Source organism: Macrotis lagotis, chromosome 4 (genome assembly GCF_037893015.1).
Source record: "Macrotis lagotis isolate mMagLag1 chromosome 4, bilby.v1.9.chrom.fasta, whole genome shotgun sequence".
Taxonomy (NCBI): Eukaryota; Metazoa; Chordata; class Mammalia; order Peramelemorphia; family Peramelidae; genus Macrotis; species Macrotis lagotis.
The window spans coordinates 156019204-156045146 of record NC_133661.1 but is presented as its reverse complement, the minus strand read 5'-3'; the positions used below and the strand labels follow the sequence as shown (position 1 = coordinate 156045146).

Sequence of the window (25943 nt, the reverse complement as noted above, 5' to 3'; positions counted from 1 at the left end):
ACTTTTTTAATATCTCCCATGGTAATTAGCAAAACACTCTATAAATAATAAAAATTAATGTCCTTTCTTGTTGTTAGATGACTAACATAATGTATATAACACCACCACTAGTTTAAGCCCATGGTACACTAGAGGAGAATTTGAATTTTTCTACTTAAACTTAGTACATAAGTTCCCTAATGAGTAAACAGTCTAAATACTTGAGACACCTACTATGGGAGGAGTTCTTAGATAGAGTGTGCTTAGTAGATGTGTTCTCTCAATGTACTTCCCATACTCAAAGTATATGAGTGATATTTTTTGATGAAATGATAAAGATGGGGCAGCTAAATGGTGCAGTGGATAGAGCACCAGCCCTGGAGTAATAATTGCCTAGCTATGTGACCTTGGGCAAGTCATTTAATCCCATTGCCTTAAATAAATAAAAAAATTTTAAAAAAAGAAATGATAAAGATGCAAGGACGTAATTTTCCCTCTATGATAATTGTTACAAGAGTAGAACTGATGACTAGGGACAAAAGTTTGAGGTAAGAAGAAAAAAAATAGTGGGCTAGTTTAAATTCTTCTTGAAATATCAAACAGCCTGAATCATTCTGCCTTGAGGCAGACTGCTTGAGGAAGGCTGTGATAATGGTCTGGAATGGTTTGGTTGTGGTACTACTTTGGATGGACAAGACAACTCTGGTTAAATTGTTCTTCAAGCAACAACTGACTAGAAAATTAGGCTCTTGAGTAGCTGATAATCAAAGTACCATCTAAACTGATTTTCTTATAGACAGCTTCAAGCACAGATTTAGAGAATGGCGGGGAGGGACCTACTCTCTAGTGCTGTTTCCATACAATTATGAAAAACAGTTTCCAACACTGACAATCATTAGTATTTCTTAAGGGCACAGGGCCCTCTAAAAACACTGAAGGGGAGAAAAGGATGAAGGAGATTAGGAAAAAAGGGATTAAGAGATGAGAAGACAGAGAGGGCAAAATGCAGCTGCTACTCCCAAAAAGGATTTTTCAAATTTTTATTTTTAGAAAAGTAATCATATTTCAAAAAAGAAGAATTGCATTTGAGGTAAGAAGGAAAGGATAGATAGAACAAATGTGGCATTTGGACATATGTTGGTTAGCTAGGTGTCTTATGTGCCAACATTTTATAGCTGTAGGCTCATAGCGGTCACTTAGTATTTCACTCAGGAAGACTTTCTATGCATTCCAGATGTTGTCCACACTGCCAGCTAGGGAAAGCACTGAAAATCAATGGTGTCAAGATGCCCAGCACTATATTTTAGTAAGTAAATCCATGCCTGTCCTACCTCATCTGAGTTATTATAGCAAAACGAAGGTAGCTCTCCTTCCTTGTTTTGGAAACCATGTGGAAGGTCAGCTTCTTTTCAGTTGTGAGGAAAAAAGGGTGACTCGGCAATGTCTAGTCTCTGTGTGTGCAAAAAAGTCCAGGCACGCCTGCCTTTATTAGGATATGACATCGACTTGGCTCTATCCCCTTGCATAACCACATACAAAGCAAAACACGTTATATGTGGCAGCTGAGGTTCAATTCAAGAAGTTGCTGGCTTAGAAGTCAAATCATCCCCGTTACAAACGACATGGGAACATCTGGAGACGTGGCTCTAGTAGAACTGGCCAGAACTCCTCTAGTTAGGAATACAGGAGTCAATCCAACACCTTCCTCCCTTGATCACTACACAAAATTTGGTTTGTTTAGTAACTTCTTGACTTCATCTCCCACTATTTCTTTATAGAAACTGGAACTCAGACCTACCATGCTTATTCTCACCTTTGCCACTGTCTCATGTCATTTCCCTTGTGTGGAATAGGCACCAATCCTCCCTCTTGACTATTGAAAGCTTTTATAAATAGAAGGAAAGGTGGGGAGCAGAACTATTCTCTATCAGCTGGAGAAGAGCTGGACAAACTGCTAATATGAATGTGATGAAATATTATATGATAAATTAAATGATGAAAAACAATTCAGAGAAACTTGAGAAGACCTGCATGAACTGAAGCAGATCAAGTCAGAAGGCAGAAAACAAATTACACAATGACCTTGATGATGTGTTGGAAAACAGCTCTGAAGCAAATCAGATCTCTGGTCTATGCAGTGATGGGTTCTGACTTCAGAATGCTAAAAAAGAAGCATCCTCTCGCCTCTCTGTAGAGGTGAAGGGCTGCAGATGTGAAATGGGGCATTTATAGACAGACATTGACAATATGTCCATTTATTTTTATTCAATTGTACTTCTTTGTTATAAGGAAGAATTCCATGGAGGGGGGAGTAGAGGGGAGGGAGTGAAGTGTCCATTGTGAAGTGATAGTTTCTTTTAAAACATCAATAAATTTTTTAAATTAATTTTAAAAGAAATGTTTTATATCCACTGATGTCCATTTCAAAGCTCAACACATCAGTTTGATTCTACTTCTAGGGATCTCCCAGACTTTGGGGTTTAAAAAATTGATGCAATTAAATCCACACTTCATTCCAACAAAGTGGAATAGAGCCATGGCTAAAAGGGGAAAAAAATTGGATAATTAAAAAATGGTTATATTTTACTTTAAATTTTACATATTTACTTTATATTTTTACATTTCTTTTATTTTGAAATGGAAAATCAGCCATGCAAAGATTAGATTGTGGAATGTCCAGTACTCCAAGTCTACCTATCCGTCTACCACATCCCCAATGCCCTGGAGCTGTAAGGAGGAGCCCTGCTTAGTCTTCTGTGCCACCTAGTTTATTGATTCCTGATTTCTGGTAACCCTTTCATTGCCTTGCCGTGCATTGCCTAGCCGGCATTTACACCTATGTAAATGCAGCTAGGTGGAGCAATGGATGAATTGTGGGACCTGGAATCAGGAAGAGTCATCTTGAATACAAATTCTGCCTCAGATAATTCCTAAGTGATCCTGGGCAAGACACATAACTCTCCTTCCCTCAGTTTTCTCATTTGCAAAATGAAATGGCAAACCACTCTAGTATCTTTGCCAAGTAAACTTTAAATGGACATGACTGAAAAAATGATTGAACACCCATGCAACTAGATACACATACACATGTATTTTCAAATGCAGGGGCTTTTAGCTTTTTGTGTGTGTGTGTAATGGACCTCTTTAGTCGGCTTATAAAGCCTATGGAACTTCCTCAGAATAGTATTTTCAAATGCCTAAAAGTAAAATAAAACATAGGATTATAAAGGAAACCAATTTTTGTTTATGTAATTTTTTCCCATCCAAGCTCACAGACCCCCAAATTTACAGATCTCTTGACATGCCTTCAGACAGCTACAGGCTAGTTACAGATCTGCATCTTTAAAAGGAGTTTCCCATACTGGGAGTTCTCTGTGTCGTGAAGTCCATGTCTACAGAGACCTCCTCCCTATAAAATTCTCTTTGCTTAGAGTGACTTGGGAAGCTACTTCCCATTCTTTGAAATAGAACAGTTTAGGCACTATGTGATATCACTGAAAGAGAGAATAATGAGGCCTTAGTTGTAGTCCAGACCCTATCACTAATACTCTATGTGAATTTGGGCATGTCATCAGTAAATGGGATGTGGAGACAGGTTTATCTTTTAGCTCACATCTAGTGCTGAAATTCTAAGAAGACTCACAATCAAACTATGCTGCCAAAGGTCAAACTTTGGAGTGACTGACCTGCATCCATGCTGTGGTTCATCTGGTGATCACTGGTTTCTCCATCCTCACTCAGGTAACCAGGGGGTGGGGTTTCTGAAGATTAAAGAACAGAGGGTAGGGAAGGAAGTAAATGAACTCAGTGTCTTGGAAAATCTTAGGGCTCCATACAACCTGTCTTAAAATGCTTGACCTTTCAATCTAATGCTCTTACACTCCTAACAACAAGGAGCCAGCAGCCAACAGTGAGACCAGGCCACATATTCAAAGTCTTCAGTTGCATGTGACAGCTCTCAAAGGAGATTGTGCATTAACAAACTGTGTAGACATTCTATCTCTCCAACTAGATCTTAAATCCCCTTGCTTATTGCAATTCCTCCTTTTTTGAATGCTTACCTCTCTAAAGATCTATCCCCAAACTGTTCATCTTTCAAGGCCAAATTCAAGAATTATTTCTTACAGGAATCTTTCCCTCACAATCCCATCCTGTGGTCTTCTCTCCCATCCCTTAAATTTGCCTGGTTTTTATGATCTGTACGCCTCACTTAGCATTCAATATGTAATTGTGCTACATATTTCCTTATTTTCCTTTTATTCATACACACAGTAATCTTTTGATGCATCTATGTCTTATGTCCCCCACTAGAATAAAAGATCCTTACAGGGAAGGATTCATGTCTTATGTGTTTCTTCGCTTTTCCCACACTACCCAGCAGAGTGGGTATTCAAAAATCTGCTGAATGAATCAAATAAGACAACTAAGGATCTGAAAATGGAAAGCCAGAAAATTCTGAGGATTTCACGGACCACCCTACAAGATCCTAGAGAATGTAAATTCCCTGACAGCAGGGGTTATTTCACTCTTTGTATTTGCATTCCCAGGGGTTAGTTAGCACAGGTAAGGAATAGGAAATGTTTAATAAATGCTTGTGGCCTGAACCAAGCCTAGAGTATGTTAAAAACAATACTCAAACTTCCCTCTGCTAAAGTCACACTGTTGCTTTATACAGGGATGGAGATGATCCTGGATTTTCAAAAGGCTGAACCAATGAAGCCCAAGCTAAATCAGGTCCTTGCCAAGCTGAATAGGTTTTGAACTTGACCCAGATTGGACTGACATGGAAGGGGAAGCCTAAGTTCAAATCAGAAAGACTGAGCAGCAAATGTTGATCACAAGGTAACCAGAGGACTTCAGACATCTTGTGTCAGACAAGCTTCCCAGAAAGGACAACATGCCTTGATGTGTAGTTATAGGTCTTCTGAATTAGGGAATAAGTCCCTCAAGCCCAGGAAATTTAAACTACCTGGGAGTGAAATAAAACTGGTCTGCAAAAACTGCTTCCCACATATCTTTCCAGTCTTATTTCACCTTATTCCACCTACTTGTACTTTTCAAACCAGTGACATTGGCCTCCTGGCCATTTCACAAATGAGACTCTTCACATTTCTCTGACTCTTGCTCATGCCTGGAATGTTCTCCCTCCCCTGTCCACTTACTGAGCTCCCTTTAAGTCCTTGTTAGAATCTCTTCTTCTATAGGTAGCCTTCCCTCATCCCTCTTAATTCTAGTACTTATCTCTGTTAATTATTTCCTATTTATCCTCTATCTACATCTAGCCTGCTTTGTATATATTTGCTTGCATGCTAGATTGTAAGGTCCTTGAAGGCAGGGACAATCTTTTGCCTTTTTGTATTCCAGTGTTTAGTTGTGCCTGGCACATAGTCAGCATAGTTTATTGATGGAGCATACTTTCACTCATGGATCTGTGGAGGGGTTTCTTTAACTCCACTTCTTCCCCAGTCCCCCCCTCCTCTCCTCTGGTCTGTATTTTGGAAACCACTATTACTCATCCCCATCACAGAGAGTGCTTGGATGATCAGAGACACCCTGAAAACGGCTTGGCAGGAGGTAGGGAGGTAGGGCCAGAACTACACAAATGTCGAGTTTTTCTATTTCCTTTTCCAAAATAAATGACTGCAAAAAGGGAAAGGTCTACACCATTCCTCCCTGCCAAGAAAAGCATCATTAATGCTTGTAGAGTTAAAGGGAGCCTGGCCCCTCCCAGTGGAGATGTGGTTATGAGTCAGCCAGCCATCGGGCCAAACATTTACCAAACAAGAGAGGATCAAGTTGGGGGTTGGGGTGAGGGGAAGAGAGTAGAAGGAGGATTTGAGGGGAAAAGAAAATTGCATCTTATGTCAGTGCCCTATCACCCTGCCCATTTCCCCATCTGGCCAGAGCACATAACCAACCCTCCGGACAGTATGTACCTGGAATGTAATTGCTTTGGGGTTCGATCCCTGCCGGGAAGTTAGTATTCTCCGGGATGGAATGGCTATAGTCGTCTAATGGAGGGAACTCGGCTGGGATCTCAGTGTGTCTTGGGACCAAAACAGGAGGTAGAACTGCACAGGAAACAAAATAGGATTAGGAAATAAAGAAAAAAAAGTGAACAAGTAAGTTTAAAACGTTCATACACACACACACACACACACACACACACACACACACAATCTCGGAGGCAGCCACTACTTCTTATCTGTAAGAGCAGAATTCAGCAGTTTCCCCATTTCCTGACCTTACCTGGTGTCTCTACTCTCTGGTAATGATAGGGATTCACACAGACTTCATCCTTCTTCATGTTGAAGGCAAATTCACACATCTCCATAGCCCTGAGCTCATGGTGGCTGTGAAGGTCTGGCCATCGCCAAAGGCGGCAGTAGATCACATGGGGCAGCCCTTTGCGGTGAGATACTTGCAGTCGGCCATCCAAGGATCTGTACAGGAAAAAGAAATGGCAATTAAGACTTGGGCTTGAACCAGAAGAACACTGTACACCCTAACAGCAACATAGGGGTGATGATCAACCTTGATACTTGCTCATTCTATCACTGCAACTATCAGGGACAATTTTGGGCTATCTCTGATGGAGAATACCACCTGTATCCAGAGAAAGAATTGTGGAGTTTAAACAACGACCAAAGACTTATCTTATTATGTAATTTTGCTATCTCTTATACTTTATTTTTTTTCCTTAAGAATATGATTTCTCTCTCATCACATTCAGCTGAGATCAATGCATACCATTGGAAACAATGTAAAGACTAACAGAATGACTTCTGTGGGGGTGGGGGGAGGGAAACAAAATTAGGAGAAAAATTGTAAAACTCAAAATAAAAATCTTTCTAAAAAAAAGACGGGCTTTGTCTTTCTCAAGTTGTGGTGTTTTAATTTCTCAAAAATCCATCAATTGATAAAGACTTATTAATCACTTACTAATAATGAGAATTTACTAATCAATAGACTATGCAAAGAAGGTGGGGGGGGGGAGGATAAAAGAGTTCCTGGCCTGAAGACCAGAGCTTATATCTGAAGCTTGGATAAGAACAGCAGGCCAGTCTGTTAACTGGGTTCAAATCCCAGCTCTGCTCCTTCTTCCCTGGGTAAACTTGGGGCAAGTCATTTAATCTCTCTAAGCTTCAGTTACTTCATCTATAAAATGAGGGGAGTCAAATAGATGCCCTTGAAGGTCACTGCCAGGTCTAAATCTATGTTTGTGTAAGTAGTCCTTTCTGACAGAGATAGAAAATAGTTGGGAAAAGATGCACTCTCATTTCACACATGGAGTTTGAATTAGCAGAAGATGGCAGTTGGGTAGCACAGTGAATAGAGTGCCAGGCTTGGAATCAGGAAGGCCCATCTTCCTGAGTTCAAATCTGACCCAGGCACTTACTAGCTGTGAGGTCCTTGGCAAGTCATTTAACCCTGTTTACCTCAGTTTCCTCATCTGTAAAGTGAGCTGGAGAAGGAAATGACAAAAAAATCTCCAGCATCTTTGCCAAGAAAATCCCAAATGGGATCACAGAGAGTAAGACCTGACTGAAAATAACTGAAAACAACAGCATGGGACAACAAGAATTCTGTAACAGCAGCACTGGAAGAGACTTTAGAGATAATCTTGTCCAAAACTCTCATTTTACAGATAAGGAGTTAGAGGCTCAGGATTTGCCCAAGGTCATATAGTGGGAGAAGGCAGCATAAATAAATCAAAATGATAAAAAGTTTCCACATTCTGAAAATAATTGGCTAAGTACAAGTCCCTGTCAAATGCCGAACTGTCACATTTCTTACTCCAAAAGCTTATTGTGTATTAGAACACACAACTACATATGGTTTGATGCTGAGGTGGAGAATAGACAGTTAATTTTTTAAATTTAAAAACATTCATAATAAAGATTAAACAAAATTGTCTTAAATGTTAATGATTTTTTTGAGTCAAATTGATAATGAATTTCTACGTCCTCTGCAGTCCCTAGGAAAAGTTTGGGAAGCAAAGAGGACATCCTAATGGGAAGACAGAAAGCAAGGGATTCCAGACTACGTCCTCTACCCTTGGTCTTTTCTGTCAAGCTAAATATCTTCCAGATAAACAGCCCCCTTCTTCTTCCTGTGAATGATCATGTTTGGTAGTTTAGCCATAAAAGCCGTTCCGACCTGTGACCAAACACTTCTGGCTACCCCAGCTGTCCAAGGGCACATGGCTACTTTGATCTCAGCAAAACAGTGATGAGTCACTGTGCCTTGAAAACAAGATGAAACAAGGCTCTACTCTATCACTGAGAAATCTGTTCTAATAGCATCCAAATCCCACCCTTACCAGAAGCCCCAGAGTCACTGGAAGAAGGGTTGGGGGGATGTAGGGTGTGTGTACAGAGAAATACTATTTTTAGACTGTGGATAACTCTATTATGAGTTATCCCACCTGAGATGTCTGCTTTAAAAGGAGGAAAGAAGGAACGAACACACACACACACACACACACACACACACACACAAACAGCTTTTCTTTAACAGATTAAAACTGCATTGAGACTTTGAAGCATGTCCTCTAGATAAATATATTTACTAACACCATATATTTAGGTTGTTATATTTCTACATGCATTTGTCTTTCCCTTAGAATGTCAGCTTTCTGCAAGTAAGGTTGGTTCTATTCTTTATCCCCCTATCCCTAGCAATTACCACAGTAGCTGGCAGATCATAAGTTGAATGAGATAGTGCAATCCCTTTAAATGAGATTACATGGCTTTCACAGCCCAAAGTTGAACAAATTTTTTAACAGTTAAAATCAATATTCAGTAGGTTGAATGGACTGGTGAGGATAGGGGTAAGAAGAGCTAAAGGGATTTATGCCACCACCACCCCCGCCTTTCAGTGATGGTATTTGTGTGAAGGAGATATGTGATCCCTAGACTTTAAACTCTCTGAAGGCAAAAACTGTAATCTATCTTTGTATACATATACATACACACACAGTATATTACATGCGACATAAATAATTATTAATGAATCATTAAGTATGAGATATGGCTTCTGCTATCAAAAAAGTATTGTAGCTGAAAAGACATTAAAGTACATGGAAAAGATTTCATATATGTATTCACACACATATTGAATGTATGTATATAACTGACAATGACCAAGCATTAAATTTATATATATATATATAAAATTTTTCCAATGAGTATACTATTGTTGCTTGGTTGATTCCATTTGTGGTTTTCTTGGCAAAGACACTAGAGTAGTTGGTCATTTCCTTCTCCAGCTCATTTTAGAGATGAGGAAACTGAGGGGAAACAGGGTGAAGTGACTTGCCTGGGTCACACAGTAAGTGTTTGAGGTTAGATTTTTAACTGAGGAAAATGAGTCTTTCTGACTCTAGGCCTGGCACTCTATTAATTGAGCCACTGTATATAGTCATAGACTCTCAAGCAGCCACACAGAGACCTAGACCTGCAAGTCAAGTAGAACTGAATTCAAATCTAGCCTCAGATACTCACTAGCTGTGTGATCCTTGGCAAATCACTTAGATTCTGTTTGCTTCAGTATCCTCATCAGTAAAAAGAAGAAAATAGCATTTACTTCCCAGAGTGGTTGCAAGTATGAAATGAAATAATATGTGTGTAGAGCACTTTACAAATACCAAAGCATTATATAAGCATTAATTGCTATTATCTTATTTCACTAAAATTACCAGTAGATACAGTTGGACAATGACAACGTGAACAAAGAGGTCTGTAAACATTGTAGACAAGGAGCCAAGGGATAGTCTAAGATATTTGAACAGTAAATGAATCACAGTAGTAAAGGTCTTTCAGTCATGTAGTTGCCATAAATGGAGTGTGAAGTGGACAAGAGGAGGGAAGTACTCAGTCCATCCCATTCTCTTTTAAAAAGTACCAACTCAGCACATGGATTAGGGCAATTGACCATCACATCTGCTCTTTGGACTATGATAATAGTAAAGGGTTGGATGGACAGCTGCAACCTCCCTGCAGGGAGAAGGCCAATTGTTCCTTGAATGTCTGATACCTGCTTACAAAGTCTACTAGACAATGTAAAAAAGGGAGGAGGTTAGAAAGAAGCAGGTTCCAGATAAACAGTTTGGAGGTAGAAACTAATACAGACAATCCCCAAATGGGGATTAATGCACTTAGTACTATATATGTATGTGTGTGTGTGTGTATATATATATATATATATATATATATATATATATATATATATATATATTTTAAACATTGTGAGAAAGAGTGGTGAGGAAAAAAGAAAAGACAGAGCAAATGGATGTTGACTTTCCAAAAAAGGAAAATCAAGCAGAGTCATCAGCCTTAAGAAAATGTTTAATATCCTTCCAATAAAGGATCCTTGAGTCTTTAGGAAGGACAAATTGGATATTTATCTGTTTTATTTGTTCCAATGATCCAATCTGCTTCCTGATAAGGGATAACCTTTGTGATAACAAAAGTTTCTTGTTTAAACACCAATATTATCTCAGTGGTTCAGTATGGCACCATATTGTAGAATATGACCTCAAAGGAATCCAAAGTATAGATGATCCAAGGAGCAATTGAAAGATGCATAATAGGTATAACAGAGCATGCCAGAGATGATGATGTGCATGAGATAATTAGCAAAAAAAAAATTAACATAGATATATATGACCAGGACAGGAGGTGGGCCAGTTATCAAGAGCTAAGTATGACAAATGGGAGAGCTATGCTAGCATCCAGGAAATGAGTGAATGAATGATGAATGAATGAAAAAGCATTTATTAATCAATTGCACAATGTGCCCAGCACTACTTCTAACCCTGACCTCAGGGTTTTCACCCTCCCTGCCCTCAGGGAGCTTAGATTCTAAGACAGGAAGGCATCAGATATTTGGGAGTGGTGTCCAGGAAAAGATATATGGGTTTGGAAAGTTACAGAAATGGTGAGTGGAACCATAGGTGAGTGGATTGACCCACCCTTTCCTGGAGCAACAGAAATCTTGTTTAATTATAGTTTCCAAACTAGAGATGCGGGGAGTGGGGTAAGGCTAGAGACTGAAAAGAATTGGATAGAGAGAGGTTGACATGAGGGTACCATACAAGCAAGAAGCAGGCCTAGATAAAGTGCTAGTAGAGAGCAGATCCTCAGAACAGGTTGAATTCTGGAGCTAAGAGGATTAAATCTTTCAAAATTAAAAGATTAAGCCACTTTTCTGCTTGGAGAAGCAAAGACTGGACAGACCAACAGAAAGGGATGGAGGATTGAACTGGATAGGAAGAGGAGAGGAGTTAGGTATATCCCAATGGAGGCTGTGCCCACATGAATGAAATCATGAATTCTTTTATGTCTCCACCAATGCAGATCAGCAACTTGTTTATAACTTCTGAACACAGAAATTAGCTTGTTTGTCCATAGTCCAAAGCAGGATTTGAATCCACTAAAAAAACAGCTTAGAATCAATCTCAGGGTTGAAAAGGACCCTGAGAGGTCATCTAATCTATTCCAGCAAGGAGTCATGCAATGTCTCTTCTTGAAAACCTTTAGGGACAGAGCACTTACTACCTAAAGTAGCCCATTTCACTGTCAACAATTTATATCTAGCCAAAGTCTACCTCAGCAACTTCTACTGTTTTTAGTTCTACTATATACAAAAAAAATTTTAATCCCTCTTCCCCATGAAAATACTTTAACAACCTGGGGTCAAGTCAAGCCCCCAAGACATGGCTTTAAGGTTTAAAGTTGTTTAATCCCAGTTATCCTCCTCTAGATGTTCATATAACTGGTGTTACTGTTCAGTCATGTCTGACTCTCCATAATCCCTTTTGGGTTTCTTTTGGCACAGATACTGGAGTGGTTTACCCTTTCCTTCTCTGTTTTTACAGATGAGGAAATTGAGGCAAAGAGGGTTAAAGAGGATGATTTGCCCAGGGTCACAAAACTAAGTCAATGCCAGAACTGAATGCAGGTCTTCCTGACTCCAGGTCTGGTGCTCTATTCACTGTCCCACACAGCTGGTAGACAGAGACAGAGTCAGGGCAAGAACACAGATCTCCTGATTCCCACCATTGCAATAGGCTATCACATTGATTATTTCTATTGGTTCTGGTTGGAAAAATCATAAGGCTTTGTATCTGTAGGCACTTTTTTTTTCCCTTAGGTTTTTGCTAGGCAATGGGGTTAAGTGGCTTGCCCAAGGCCACACAGCTAGGTAATTATTAAGTGTCTGAGGCTGGATTTGAACTCAGGTACTCCTGACTCCAGGGCCAGTGCTCTATTCACTACACCACTTAGCTGCCCCACTATAGGCACTTTTAACTTTTAAGAACTTACATTCAGGATGATCCATTATGGTCTTTACAACAACCCTATGTCAAAATAAGGCAGGCTTTAATATCCCCATTTTACAGATGGGGAAAGAGAAGTGGAAATTTGTGTGAAGGTCTTTTAATGAGTTAGTCATAGTGGTATGACTGGAAATTTGGTGACCTGACTTTCAAAGTTGTATTCCTTCCACTATTTTCACTCCTAATTGCTTGTTATAGTTTCTAATATATGGCAAGAAAGGAAGGAAGCACTATTAATCAGAATTCTGTAACCAAGATCAAAGAACACTTCCAAAGGTCAACTAGTCTGTTCCCCTGCATTCAGACAGAAATGTAAACAAAGATGACAAGGAGAAAAAGATTTCTTTTGTTCTCAAAGATTTCCAGGGAGAGGGGTTCTCAGGTCTCCTAAGTTCGCCCCCCCCCCCTTGTGATTCCTAGAGCCAGCAGTGGTTCTGACTCTCTCTTCTCCATATCTCCCCCCTCTCCTATGAAACATAGTAAGTACTCCAAAAATCTGTAACATATTGGGAGTTTCAATGGCTGGATTTAATTTAATTGATGCATTCTTTACACACTCCTAGAGGCTGTAGGGGAATACATCCATTTTTTTTAAATGCCATAAATAAGGCAATACCTTACTAATGATATTATAAACATGGTCTGCCACAGAGATGTCTGAGTTATGACCAGTCTTCACCTCTTCATCATCATTTCTCTAATGCACAAAGCTTCTGGGTCTTAATAGTGATATTTCCCCAATCCTTCCTTCCCACCCTCCCACCTCCACCCCTGGGAGCTGTCCAGTTAACCAGGCTTTGGGCTTCCTGCCACTTGTGACCAAGACCTCTTCCCACACCCAGTGGCTTCCTGGCTCGATCTCTCCTTCCAGCATCCTACTCCAGCAACTCCCTCAAGCTTCTTTAAAAGGAGGTTTTAATCCTTCAAGATATTCTCCACCAGCCGGACCATTTCCTGTGGCAGGAAATTAGGTTTCCTCCCATTGGCTCCAACTGGGACCTGTAAAGTGTCCCAAAATGGTGGTAGGACCAGCAGCCAAGGATGTGGAAACACCACACAGTCCAAAGCAGATGGTGAAGGTGGAGTCTACTGGGCTCTTCTCCAGGGGGATGGGAAGGGGGGAAGAAAAAGGATAAAGAATTGTCCTTCAAAGCTGTTTGGTTTAATCCTAAATATAGCTGGTCTATGCTATCAATAATAAAATTAAGATCAGTAAGTTATCCATAGTTGTTTTAAAAGTGATTCAATCCATTTCATGGGTCTAGTATCATGAAAATAAAAATTAATTTGGAATCAAAAGACCCAAATTCAAAACCTAAATCAAAAATCCCTGTGTAACTTTGGTTAAGTTGGCTGGCATCTTTGGACCTTGGTTTCTTTATCTGTAAATACTTAAGGAAGTGAACTCTAAGGTCCCTTTACAATCCTAAAATCTTTTGGTAATGGAACCAATGGGAAAGGCTTGGAAGCAATCTCAGGGCAAATTTATCATCCAGGAAAACCAGTAATAACTAAATAAATTCCTATGAAGTGTGACTATATCTCACTTAAAAAAAAACACAAAAAACCCCCACAATTATTCTAATGAGCTTTATTACCCTCAAAGAAGCCACTTTGGGAGTGGGGAGGAAGGGAAGAGGCTATGGACTTATTTCCCCAAGCTACTCTACTCCAAAACATTTTGGGAATGCCTCTTTTTGGAATCATGTAACATAGTCTTAGAGTTTGAAGAGGGTACTGTTATTGTTTGTTGTTCAGACCTTTTCAGTCACATCCAACTCTTCATGACCCCATTTGGGGTTTTCTTAGCAGAGATATGGAGTAGTTTGCCATTTCCTTTTCTGTCTCATTTTAAAGATGAGGAAACTGAGGCAAGTCACACAGTGTTAGAGGTCAGATTTAAACTCAGGTCTTCTTGACTATAGGCCTAGCCCTCTATGTACTGTGGCTTTTAACTGCCTCCTTACTATCATGTTTACTTTTTTTGATTCAGTTTTTACGTCTTTGAAGATCAGTGAATTAACAGACAGCAAGGTGGTGCAGTAAATAAAGTGCAGAGTCTGAGGCCAGAAAGACCTGATTTCAAATGTGACCTTGGACATTTACTAGCTCTATGATCTAACAAGTCTCCTAAATGTAGGCTGATTCAGTTTCCTCAACTTTAAATGGGCTATTGGTAGCACCTACCTGCCCAGGGTAAGAAGGATAAAATGAAACAATTTTTGGAAGATACTTCCTAAACCTCAACATATTGAATAAATGCTAGCTATCCTTATTGGACAGTAGACAGAAAAATATGGTGATAACTTTCAGTTTTGTAATGTTGTTGAAAACCTTTAACTATTAAAGTTTTCAGTCTTTCAGTTCTTCCTGCCTTCAAAGCTTGCACATCATTCATTTGTGCATTCTTAATATTGGGGAAATCTTCATTCTTTTTGGTAGATAATGATATTTAGTAAGAGTCAAAAGACATTGGGATAGAGACAATCTAGTAATCAACAACAGATTCAAAAACATAAAAGACAAGAAGACTATAATTTTTTATGCAACTTATAAACTCACATCAACAAACAAATAAGAATCACTTGTTCTATTCAAGGCATTGTTTTAAGTGATAGGGACAAAACCAAAAGTTACTCCTCTCAGGAAGATTATATTGTCCAGCACCATGCTCAGATAAATTTAATACAAGGTAGTGTGTGATGGTAGCAAAGAAGACCTCCAAACAAAGCACTTTGGTAAGATTTAAAGAGGGAGTGAACATTTTAATTAAGAGAAAAAAGGCCTTTTTTGATCATCTAATCTTGCTCCCTTCCATTTTTCAAATGAAGAAATTAAGGCTGAGCAAGGCTAACTTACCTAAAGTTCAAATGCTAATGAGCCCTCCCAGGGCTTGTTTTCTCTCTTCACCACAATACTTTTGAACAAAGTTTAAGAGAACTGTTCCACCAAGTATACTTCCTTCAAATATTTCCAAGACATCTCTGTTCCATGATTGGAAGTAGCCTTTTCTACCAAATGGACTACAAGCTCTCCATATTTTCATGGCCAGAAAATTCTTCTTTTGACTCTTACTAAGGAATCTCACTATGGAGGTGCCCAGTCTTTGAGTAATAAGGCTCTCCATACTTATAGTCTAGAGTTTATAGCTCAGCACATCCTGCCAAAATATGAACTCCAAAGACTTTGGGAGTCCAATGTCACTTAGATGCCATAATGAGGCACCAGATTGAGATTTTAGTAAAGGTGTTCTTAACCTGTGAATTTCATGTATTTTTTAATGTTCTGATAATTGTATTTTAAATAATTGATTTCCTTTAAAATTTTATCTTATGCATGGAAGAACATGGATTTGGAGAAGGGGTCCATAGACTGTCACTAGACTGTCAAAAACTATGACAAAATAAATTAATTCTAAGAAACACTATTTCAGTTCAAGACAAACAAATTTCATTTGATAGCATCAGTTCTGTCTTGGGTGGATCACATTCTTTATCAAAAGTCGATCGCAGAAGTTACTTCCATATTTTCCTACAGTTGCTGCTGCCGATTGTAATTCCCTCCATCCATTCCTCCCCACTACTATCTATTATATTTTCTTTCTCCTTTCACTCTGTCCCTCTTCCAAAATGTGCTATGGGGCAGCTAAATGGCATAGTGGACAAAGCCACCAACCCTGGGGCCAAGAGGTCCCAAGCCTACATCCCACCCCAGAGACCCAACAACCACCCAGCCCTGTGGTCCTGGACAGGCCACCTAATCCCATTACCCTACAAAAAAAAGTAAAAAAGAAAAATGCATTATATCTGACTTTCCTCTCCCATGATCTACTCTCTCCTCTATCATCCACATCCCCCCTCCCCTCCCCTCCCCCGTCCCTCTTCTCTCCTTTTTCTTCTAGATGCCTAATACCCTATTGAGTGTGTATGCTGTTTCCTCTGTGAGTCATTTCTGATGAGAATGAAGGCTCCCTCATTCCCCCTCACTTTCCCCCTTCCATACCATTGCAAAAGCTACATGAAATATCTTAGCCTATTCTACCTCTCCTTTCTCTGACTCCCAGTACATTTCCCTTTCACCCTTTGACTCCATTTTTACAATATAGTATATCTTCAAATTCAGCTCTCTCCTGTGCCTTATCTATAAAAGCTCCTTCTACCTGCTCTATTAAATGAGAAGGTTTATAAGAGTATTATCAGTATCATCTTTCCATGCAGGAATACATGCAATTTATCATCATTAAATCCCTCATAATTTACCCTTCTCATCCTCTCTCTCTCTCTCTCTCTCTCTCTCTCTCTCTCTCTGCTTGACCTGAATCCTGTACTTGATCAAACTTTTTGTTCAGCTCTAGTCAACAAACTGCATTTGAAAAGAAAAAAAATTATTTGAGATTTCAGGAAGTAATTTCCCTTTAAGGAGCAAAAAGCTTCAGCTGTGGATTTAAGAAATATGAATCAATACTTGTGCACTGTCCCAGAGAAAGGCTGTGCAAATTCATAGGGCAAAGAGAAAGCCATCTGTTGTAAAGGCAGGTGTGTAATATTAGAACCTTCTACTCCCTCTTCTTTTCATTTAACACTTTTGGCATCTTAACAAGGTTAATTTCTTCTTTCTAAAAAAGGTGGGATTCTGGGGGTGGCTTGGGGGCAGCTAGGTAGCTCAATGGATAGAGCACTGGCCCTGGAGTCAGGAGTACCTGAGTTCAAATCTGACCTCAGACACTTAATAATTACCTGGCTATGTGGCCTTGGGCAAGCCACTTAACCCCATTGCCTTGCAAAAACTAAAAAAAAAAAAAAAAAAAAAAAACCCTTTTCACTGTTTGCTGACAGTGGCTCATATAAGAATATTCCTATTCTTTTCTATCCTTTTGTCAACTGTTATTTTTAAAAGAAATATTCCCTTACACATGTATCTCACCCCCCTGCAGAAAGGATTGTTACTCAATAACAGAATTTGAAAAGTGGAATAAGAACTCTAGAGTTCATCACATCTGAGCACCTCCTAATACAGGTGAGAAAAGAAAAGAAAAGCCCAGGGAAGAAGAGCAGATGCCTCTGAGGATCAGAGGCCCACCATATTTTGCTCCTGGATCTTTTACCCAAGTGAAATAAATACGTCATTCATCCATCATGAGTAATGCTAAGCTCTGAGGCCCACCAGCCCCTCTGGCAACCAAAGCTCAATTCTCCCTGGGAGAAAACACGTCTGTCTCTGTGATTCAAGGCTTCAGGGAGCTCTTAACTCTTTCAGACTAGTAGGGGACCATTCAATCAACAAATATTATCATAGGGTCATAAGATCATAGGTTTAGAGTTCAATGGAACCTCAGAGACCATATCTTTCAAAAGACCTCACTTTACAGATAAGGAAACTGGGTCCAAGTGAGGGGAGTTAGTCAGTAAGTCAGTCAATAAACATTCATTAAGTATCTACCAAAACAATTCCAAATGCTTTCCACCTCCAGAGAGAAAGGAACTCAGAAAGCAGAATGAAGCATTATTTTTTTCACTTATTTTTTTTGCTTTTTTTTTCAGCAGGGCTAATAAAGAAATATGTTTCACAAGGCTTCACATGTATAATGGTATTAAACTGCTAGCCTCTCAATGGATGAGAGAAGAGGAAGGAAAGAATTTGGAACTCAGAATCTCATATATAGGGGCAGTGATTTAGTGAATAGAACCAGCCCTGGAGTCAGGAGGACCTGGCATCAGACACTTGATACTTACAAGCTATGTGACTTAGGCAAGTCACCTATTTAAACCTACTGTCCCAAAAACCAAAACCAAAAAATCATAAACACACACACACACACACACACACACACACACACACTCACTCACTCCCCCAAACACATATAATATCTACATTGGACCAAGTGCTTAACAAATATTATGTTATTTGATCCTTACAAGAACCCTGGAAGGTAGATGTTAGTATCTCCAGGAAAGAAAAGTGAGCTAGACAAGCAGTTTTGTGACTTACTCAAGATCACTGGATCACATAACTTATAAAGGTCTAAGGTTGCATTTGAACTCAGGCCCAAAGTCCTATGAATTGCTGATCCTAATAGGACCAGATGCTCTGTAGATTCCTGTCTAGCTCTAGGCCTGTACCTGCTTGTGATCCTGCATCTGGGTTGTTTTGACTATCCACAGGGTATAGTGTACACTGTGACTAAGGTCCTGTAGCATAAAGTCTTCTGTTACATACAATCAGCTTCTCTAAATGCCCAATTTACTACTGATAAGGAGAGAACCCGCCCTGAAGTTACAGAAATGAAGTCAATTTCTATCCAACACAAATTTCAGTAAAAGGAGTTATCAGTAAATGTTCAACAATCAGCTCACAAGGTAGTGGACAGACAGTTATTCAGACATGTACTGTGATACATTTTTAAGTTTAAAGCTATATTATTAACATTTTCTCCATCACTTTCCAAATAATAATCAACAAAATATTAAATCAAGCCATGATTTGTAACACTTGCCTATTTCTTGAGGTATCCACACTGGAAATTTAACAATTGGCTCTCAAAAGGTGGTTATGAGCACTTGTGTGTGTGTGTGTGTGTGTGTGTGTGTGATTGTGTTTGTGTGTGTACATATCCATATAAACTACTTAACACCAAGGATTTTCTTAGAGAGCTAGCCTTTTGTTGGCTATGCCCTCAAAATAGTTAATAGAATATATAGTCCTTTGTCAACCCTGAACCTAATGAAGACAAGAAAGTAAGCAGTGAGCCTTGAGAACAGTCTGGCTTTTGTTTTTAGCAAATGAAAATATCTCTAGGCTGTTGAAGACTATTTGGATAAAACATGTACTTTCCCAGAATCCATGCAAGAGTTGAGTAAAAACAAAGTCCCCTTTGCCACCCCAAGTACTCAACATCTTTATATTTCTCAATGCCAGGGACTCAAGGCAGAGAAATAAACCTCGGGAGAATGCATGTGCAGGCATACACGTAAATGCACACACACACACACACACACACACATACACGACACACATGAACTCCTTGGAACATGTGCTGCTAATGATTCCTCCACCCATTTCTAGTACTCAGTCCATCATTTCATCTTGTCCTCATTAATTGTACATGCCCTAGTTTTTCTTCAGAGAAAGATAAAAAAATAGATCCCTGATTTTCCCAGAATTCCCCTACTTGCAAGAAACTTGGGTTACTCTCTATCATTTTTTACTTCTGAACTTGGTGTCTGGCTCTTAGCTTTTTCTGACTAAGCCCAATGCAGAGCTTAAATGATTTCAATTTGGGTTTAGGGAATCATCTACTCAGCAGACTGAACCATTTCGGGGATTGTGCTTCTCACATTTGGCAGAGTCAATCTACTCTTTCTTTAGTACTACAGGGAGACGGGATAACTGAGGTGCTGCCTCCATATCTTTCATAGAATTGTCCACTGATTCACTTTCATGCTTGATGATAATGCTATCTAGGTATATAAATCCTTAATTAATCTAATGCTCAGGAATAGTTCTCTAAACTGATTAGGACACAGACTTAAATCTGAAAGAAGTCATCTTATCCATCTCTTGCATTTTACAAATAAAATAATTAATTAAAAGTCATTATCCTATGTTAAACATGATTATACATGCATAACCTATATCAGATTAATCACCAGCATGAGAAGTAAGGGAGGGAAGAGAGGATGGTAGAAAAATGTCAAACTCAAAAGCTTACAAAAGGATGAACATTGAAAATGATCTTTGCATGTAAATAAAAAAATAACATTCAGAGAAAAAAGTCATTCCTTCTTCATGTGCTCACACACACAACACATACTTCACTTCAAAGCTATAAAATGTGATTCTCCCCCTGCTCCACTGCCACCTCCCTTTAGTAAGTAAAATAATTTGAATACCATTTAGCATTTTTTCCTTCTTTTTCTTTTTTTTATATTATTACAATAATCTTACTGTGAGAGTAATCATAACCCTCCCCCCAAAAAAGATAAGAAATCTCAAGAATAGTGAGAGAGGGGGAAAAAAGTGTACCTCAGTCTGTGTTCAGATTCCAATGACTCTGTCTCTGGGATAAGTTGCCTTCCCCATCACTGCCACCAGAGAAGTTGCTTCAATATTTTTTCCATAGTTGCTGTTACTAGCTGTATTTCCCTCCACTCTATTCCTCCCCACTCTCATTTATTCTAGTCTCTCTCTTCTTTTACCCTGTCCCTGCTCAGAAGTGTGTTGTATCTGAGTACCCTCTCCTACGATCTTCCCTCTCTTCTATCACCTACTCCCCTCTTCTCTCCTTCTGTTCCCCCTTATCCCATCCCTTCCTTCTCATTTTTCTCTAGGGTAAGATATATTTATATACCCTATTGTGTTTGTGTGTGTGTGTGTGTGTGTGTGTGTGTGTGTGTGTGTGTTATTTCCTCTCTGAGCCATTTCTGATGAGAATGAAGGCTCACTCATTCTCCCTTGCCTTCCCCCATTCCACTCCATTTTAAAAGCTTTTTCTTGACTCTTATATGAAATATCTTAGCCCCTTCTTCCTCTCCTTTCTCCTTCTCCCAGTACTTTCCTTTATCACCCATTGACTCCATCTTTTTACCATATTATACCATTATATTCAACTCCTTCCTGTGAATTGTCTATATATATATATACATACAAATACACACACACACACACACACTCCTTCTAACTACTCTTATAAATGAGAAAGTTCATATGAGTTATAAGTATCTTTTCCCCATCAGGAATACAAACAGTTCAACATCATTAAGTTCCTCATAATTAGTCCCTCTCACCCACCCTTTCCATGGTTCCCCCGAGTCCTGTACTTGGAGATCAAACTTTCTGTTCAGCTCTGGTTCTTTTAATAGGAAAGCTTGAAAGTCCCCTGTTTCATTTTAAGTCCATCTTTTTCCCTGAAAGACAATGTTCAGTTTTGCTGGGTAGTTGATACTTGATTGTAAACCAAGGTCCTTTGCCTTCTGGAATATCATATGCCAAGCCCTAAATGTAGATGCTGCCAGATCCTGTGTAATCCTGATTATAGAGCCATGGTAGTTGAATTGCTTGTTTCTGGCAGCTTTTAGTATTTTCTTTTTGACTTGGGAGTTTTGGAGTTTGGCTATAATATTCCTGGAAGTTTTTCTTTTGGGATCTCTTTCAGGAGGTAACTGGTAAATTCCTCAATTTCTATTTTATCCTCTGCTTCTAGGATCTCAGGGCAATTTTGTTGCATTATTTCTTGAGAAATGAAGTCTAGGCTCCTTTCTTGATCATGACTTTCAGGTAGCCCAATAATTTTTAAATTATCTCTCCTGGATCTGTTTTCAAGTTCAGTTGTTTTTCCAATGAGATATTTCACATTTTATTCTAATTTTTGTGGGGTTTTTTGGGAAAAGTTTTATTTTAATCTCCTTTCCCAGCTGGCCAATTCTGCTTTTTAAGGCCACACATCGAGGTAATTATTAAGTGTCTGAGACCGGATTTGAACCCAGGTACTCCTGACTCCAGGGCCAGTGCTTTATCCACTTCACCACCTAGCCGCCCCTACAATTAACAATTTTAACAGAGTTGCAAGATATAAAAATAAATTCACATAAATCAATCAGTGTTTTTATATATCATATTTTATATATATATTTTATTATATATTATATGTACTTTATTTTATATATTTATATATTTTATATATTATAGCATTTATATATATATAAATATATATATATATATATATATATATATATATATATATCATTTTATATATTACCAAGCAAGAGACAGAAATTCCATTTAAATTAATTATAGACAGCATAAAATTTTATCACTTTCCTCAAGTTCTTTCACATAATTAATAAACTAGAAGACAAAATTTGAAGTTGATACTAGGTCTTGTGACAAGTTCAATATTCTTTCTACTACACTAAAGAGTTTTATACTGGACTTGGAGGCAAGAAGACCTGAATTCAAATCAAACCTCAAGCATTTATTAATGTGGGACCCTGGGCAAGCCTTAACCTCTCTGTGCCTCTATTGCTTCATCTGCACAATGAGGAATTTGGACTTAATGGGTTTCAAGTTCTCTTCTATCTTTAAATCTTCTTCTAAAAGCTTTTATGATTCTAGGACCCTTGTTTCAAATTCTAGTTGCTTCCTAAATCCTTGATATGATACCAGATAAGTTACTTGCTCTCAATTTCCTCATCTAGAGCGGTATGGTATGGTAGAAAAGGAACTGGATCTTTGTCTCTGCTACCCTATGCTGCCTCTGTGGAGAGTGCTACTTTCTTTCCTAGGTGAAAAAAAACCCACACCAAAAACAAAGCAACAAAGAAAGGAAGTAGGTCCCAGTGGTTGGAGTACAAAGCTCTGACTAACCTTCTCAGGTTCCAAGTTCTTGGGATTTCTCTACTTTTCCTGCTAGAGGATTCCCCTCCCCCCTCTCCAATCCCCCCCCCCCCCCAGCTCCTCTTATCCAAAAAAAAATCGGTCAAACTTTTTTTGGTAACTAATGTGAGGAATTATACTTTTATTGTGGCAACCCCCAAATGACTGAATAAATCTGCCCTTTGTGCATTTAAAAATGTTTTTTATAATGCCAAACAGTCAGGAAATGGAGTGAATCAATGTGTAGTAACAACTTTTGGGTCCAACTAGGGTCTAGTTCTACATTCATGGAAGAAGTGAATACACTACTGACTCTTGGAAGCTTCAAAAAAGTGATTTCATCCTAATATCGACTCATTCTCATTCCATTCTGATATTCTGTGGCATTGGAGATGCATGCCCTTCCATCTCTTTGGTAACCATACCTAGGCTTGGTCTTACAGCTTACTGGAAGACCCCATCAGTTTGGGGCAAATGCTCTTTGGCTAGGATTTTCATCACATGGTCTAAAAGGCTTTACTTCCTCCTTCCCAGGAAGTCTGAAAAGCAGTAATTAAGCTCAGCTGGAGTAGAAGTCTCTTTATTTTCTACTACACATCCAGATTCCATCTTGCCCCTAGGCTGTGAAATATGGCTGACACTTCACATAGTTCTGTTGTTTAGAACCAGCTTTGGGGAAACCAACTTGTCCTTTTGCAACACAGAATAAGGGAAGAGAAAGTTCTTTCTTTGCAGATCATATTCTAGCCTATGGGATATTGTAATAGCAAGCATAAAGTTCTTCCTGAGCCTCAAAAAACTGAACAAAAAAGTTTTCACTTCAGGAAAAAGATCAATGTTGGAGAGGTTGTGGAAGATTGGGACATTAAATGCATTGCTGGTGGTTGTGAATGGATCCAACCATGCTGGAAAGCAATATGGAACCATGCCCAAAGAGCAATAAAACTGATCATATCCTTTGACCCAGCAATTACAATACTAGGCCTATATCCAGAAGAAATCATAAAAATTTCATAGCAGTTCTTTTTGAAGAGGAAAAGAATTGGAATTTGAAGGGATGCCCATCAACTGGAGAATGGCTGAACAAGTTATGAATGTTATGAAGTACTATTTATGAATATGAATGTTATGAAGTACTGTTTAAGAAACCATAAATGGGAGCGGCTAGGTGGCGCAGTGGATAAAGCACCAGCCCTGGAGTCAGAAGTACCTGGGTTCAAATCCAGTCTCAGACACTTAATAATTACCTAGCTGTGTGGCCTTGGGCAAACCACTTATCTCCACTTGCCTTGCAAAAAAAAAGAAGAAACCATAAATGGTCAGACTCTAGAGAAGCATGGGATGAATTAGAGGATCTGATGCTGAGTGAAGCAGAACCAAGAGAACATTCTACACATTAACAACAACAATGAGAGTTGATGAACCTTGATGGATATAGCTCCTCTCAGAAGTTCAGAGAGCTAGGACAACTCTATTAGATCAGTTATGGACTATGCTATTCCCATCCAGAGGAAGAAAAACCAAACCAAACCAAAAAAACCCCTTCAGAATCTGATGAACACTACATTCACTTTTTAAAAAATTTCTCTTATGTATTTCTTTCCCTTAATCCTAATTCCTTATGTTGAAAATGACTAATCTGTAAACATGTTTAACACAAATATATACAATGTTCACCTGACTATTCACAGATGAGGGAAGTGGGGTGGGGAAGCGAAGAGGAAGGAAAATATGTAACTTAAAAATATGCATATGCATATGGATGAATGTTGAAAAACTTTCATAACATGTATCTAGAAAAATAAAATACCAATTAAAAAAAAGAATGAAAAGTTTTCACTTTGAAGAGTAAAAAAAAGAGGTCATAAGAAAGGAAGACAACCTCATAAATATGGAGAGTTGGAAAAGTATGTAGTTATTCTCTAGTGCCCTCTTCTCATTTACTGATGAAGACATTTACTTGGAGAAGCTATGTGATTTGTCTGTGGTCAACAAAACTCATTAGTGGGAGAGCCTCAGCTCCATTACAGGTTTCATGATGAACAAGCCAATGTGTCTGATGAATTTTTTATTAAACCCAGATGAGTCAATAGGCATTTATTAAGCACCTACTGAGATTGTGGTAAACACAGAGTACTATATACAAAGTTTTTTTTTTAAAGAGCCCATAAGGTAAACATGAAAATAACTATTTAAAAAATCAAACTATACACAAGATAAATGGAAGGGAAGTGCTAGCATTAAGGATAGAGAAAGGCTTCTTGTAGGAGGCAAGGCTTTAGCCAGACTTGAAGGAAGCCAAGGATGCTGGTAAGTAGAGAGGAGGGGGGAGGGGATTCCAGTCAATGGAAATGCCCAGGTCCAGAGGTGGAATATTTAGTTTAAAGACAAAGAGGCCAGTGTCTCCACATCATACAGTAACATGGAAGAAAGGGGCGTAAGACATAAGAAGACTGGCAAGGTTGAAAGAGGACAGGCTATAAAGAGCTTTGAGCATCAAATAGAGGATTTTATATTTAATCTCAGAGGAAATTAGAGAGCCACTGGAACTTACTGAATAGAAGATGCTATGATCAGACCTGGATTTTAGGAAGACCAATTTGGACAGCTGAATGGAGCATGGAATGGAGTGGACAGACACTTAAGGCAGCGAGATCAAACAGAGGATCTTTGATTTTATCCTTATGGGAAATTCCCAAAAATGAAAATTCCTTTCACTTTTGCTGCTTAGTAGTGATAAGTGGGGGAGGGGAGTAATGAGAAGTTAAATAGCTTGACCATAGTCTCATAGTCAGAACATACCCGAGGCAGGATTTGAACTCAGATCTTTCTGATTCCAAGGCAAATCTCCTATCCTCTACTTCAAAGAAGTCTCTTTGAATACATTTTGTTTTGATACAACTAATTCCATTCTTTTAAGGAATTCCAGTTAAATAATGAGCCTTCTAAGACACTCAACAAGTATAAGTCAGAAACTGGTTGTGAGCTCAAGTCTTCCTGATTCCAACATCTGCTCTCTAGCCTTTGATAATAAATCACAATTATGTAGAACTTAGTGGTTTACAAAGCACTTTACATAAATTATTTCATTTCATTCTCACAACAATCTTGTGAAGGAAGTATTATTAACCCCATTTTACAGATGACAAAACTGAGGCTCAGAGATATTAAATGATTTTCCCAGATTGACCAAAGCTAGTTAGTGGATGGAATTGAGCCCAACTCTCCCTAATTCTAGGTCCAGCTGTAC

General features: G+C 38.8%; 1 protein-coding gene across 1 annotated transcript in view; it reads right to left on the bottom strand.

Annotated features, from left to right (window-relative positions):
* Nucleotides 1-25943, bottom strand: part of SMAD3 (SMAD family member 3) — a 156696-nt gene that overhangs the window by 24132 nt on the left and 106621 nt on the right. Inside the window, exons 2-4 of the mRNA XM_074234468.1 lie at nt 6229-6422; nt 5916-6050; nt 3666-3740 (exon numbers count right to left, since the gene is read on the bottom strand). Of these exons, the coding sequence (XP_074090569.1) occupies nt 3666-3740; nt 5916-6050; nt 6229-6422 (404 nt within the window). The remainder of the gene's footprint in view (nt 1-3665; nt 3741-5915; nt 6051-6228; nt 6423-25943) is intronic.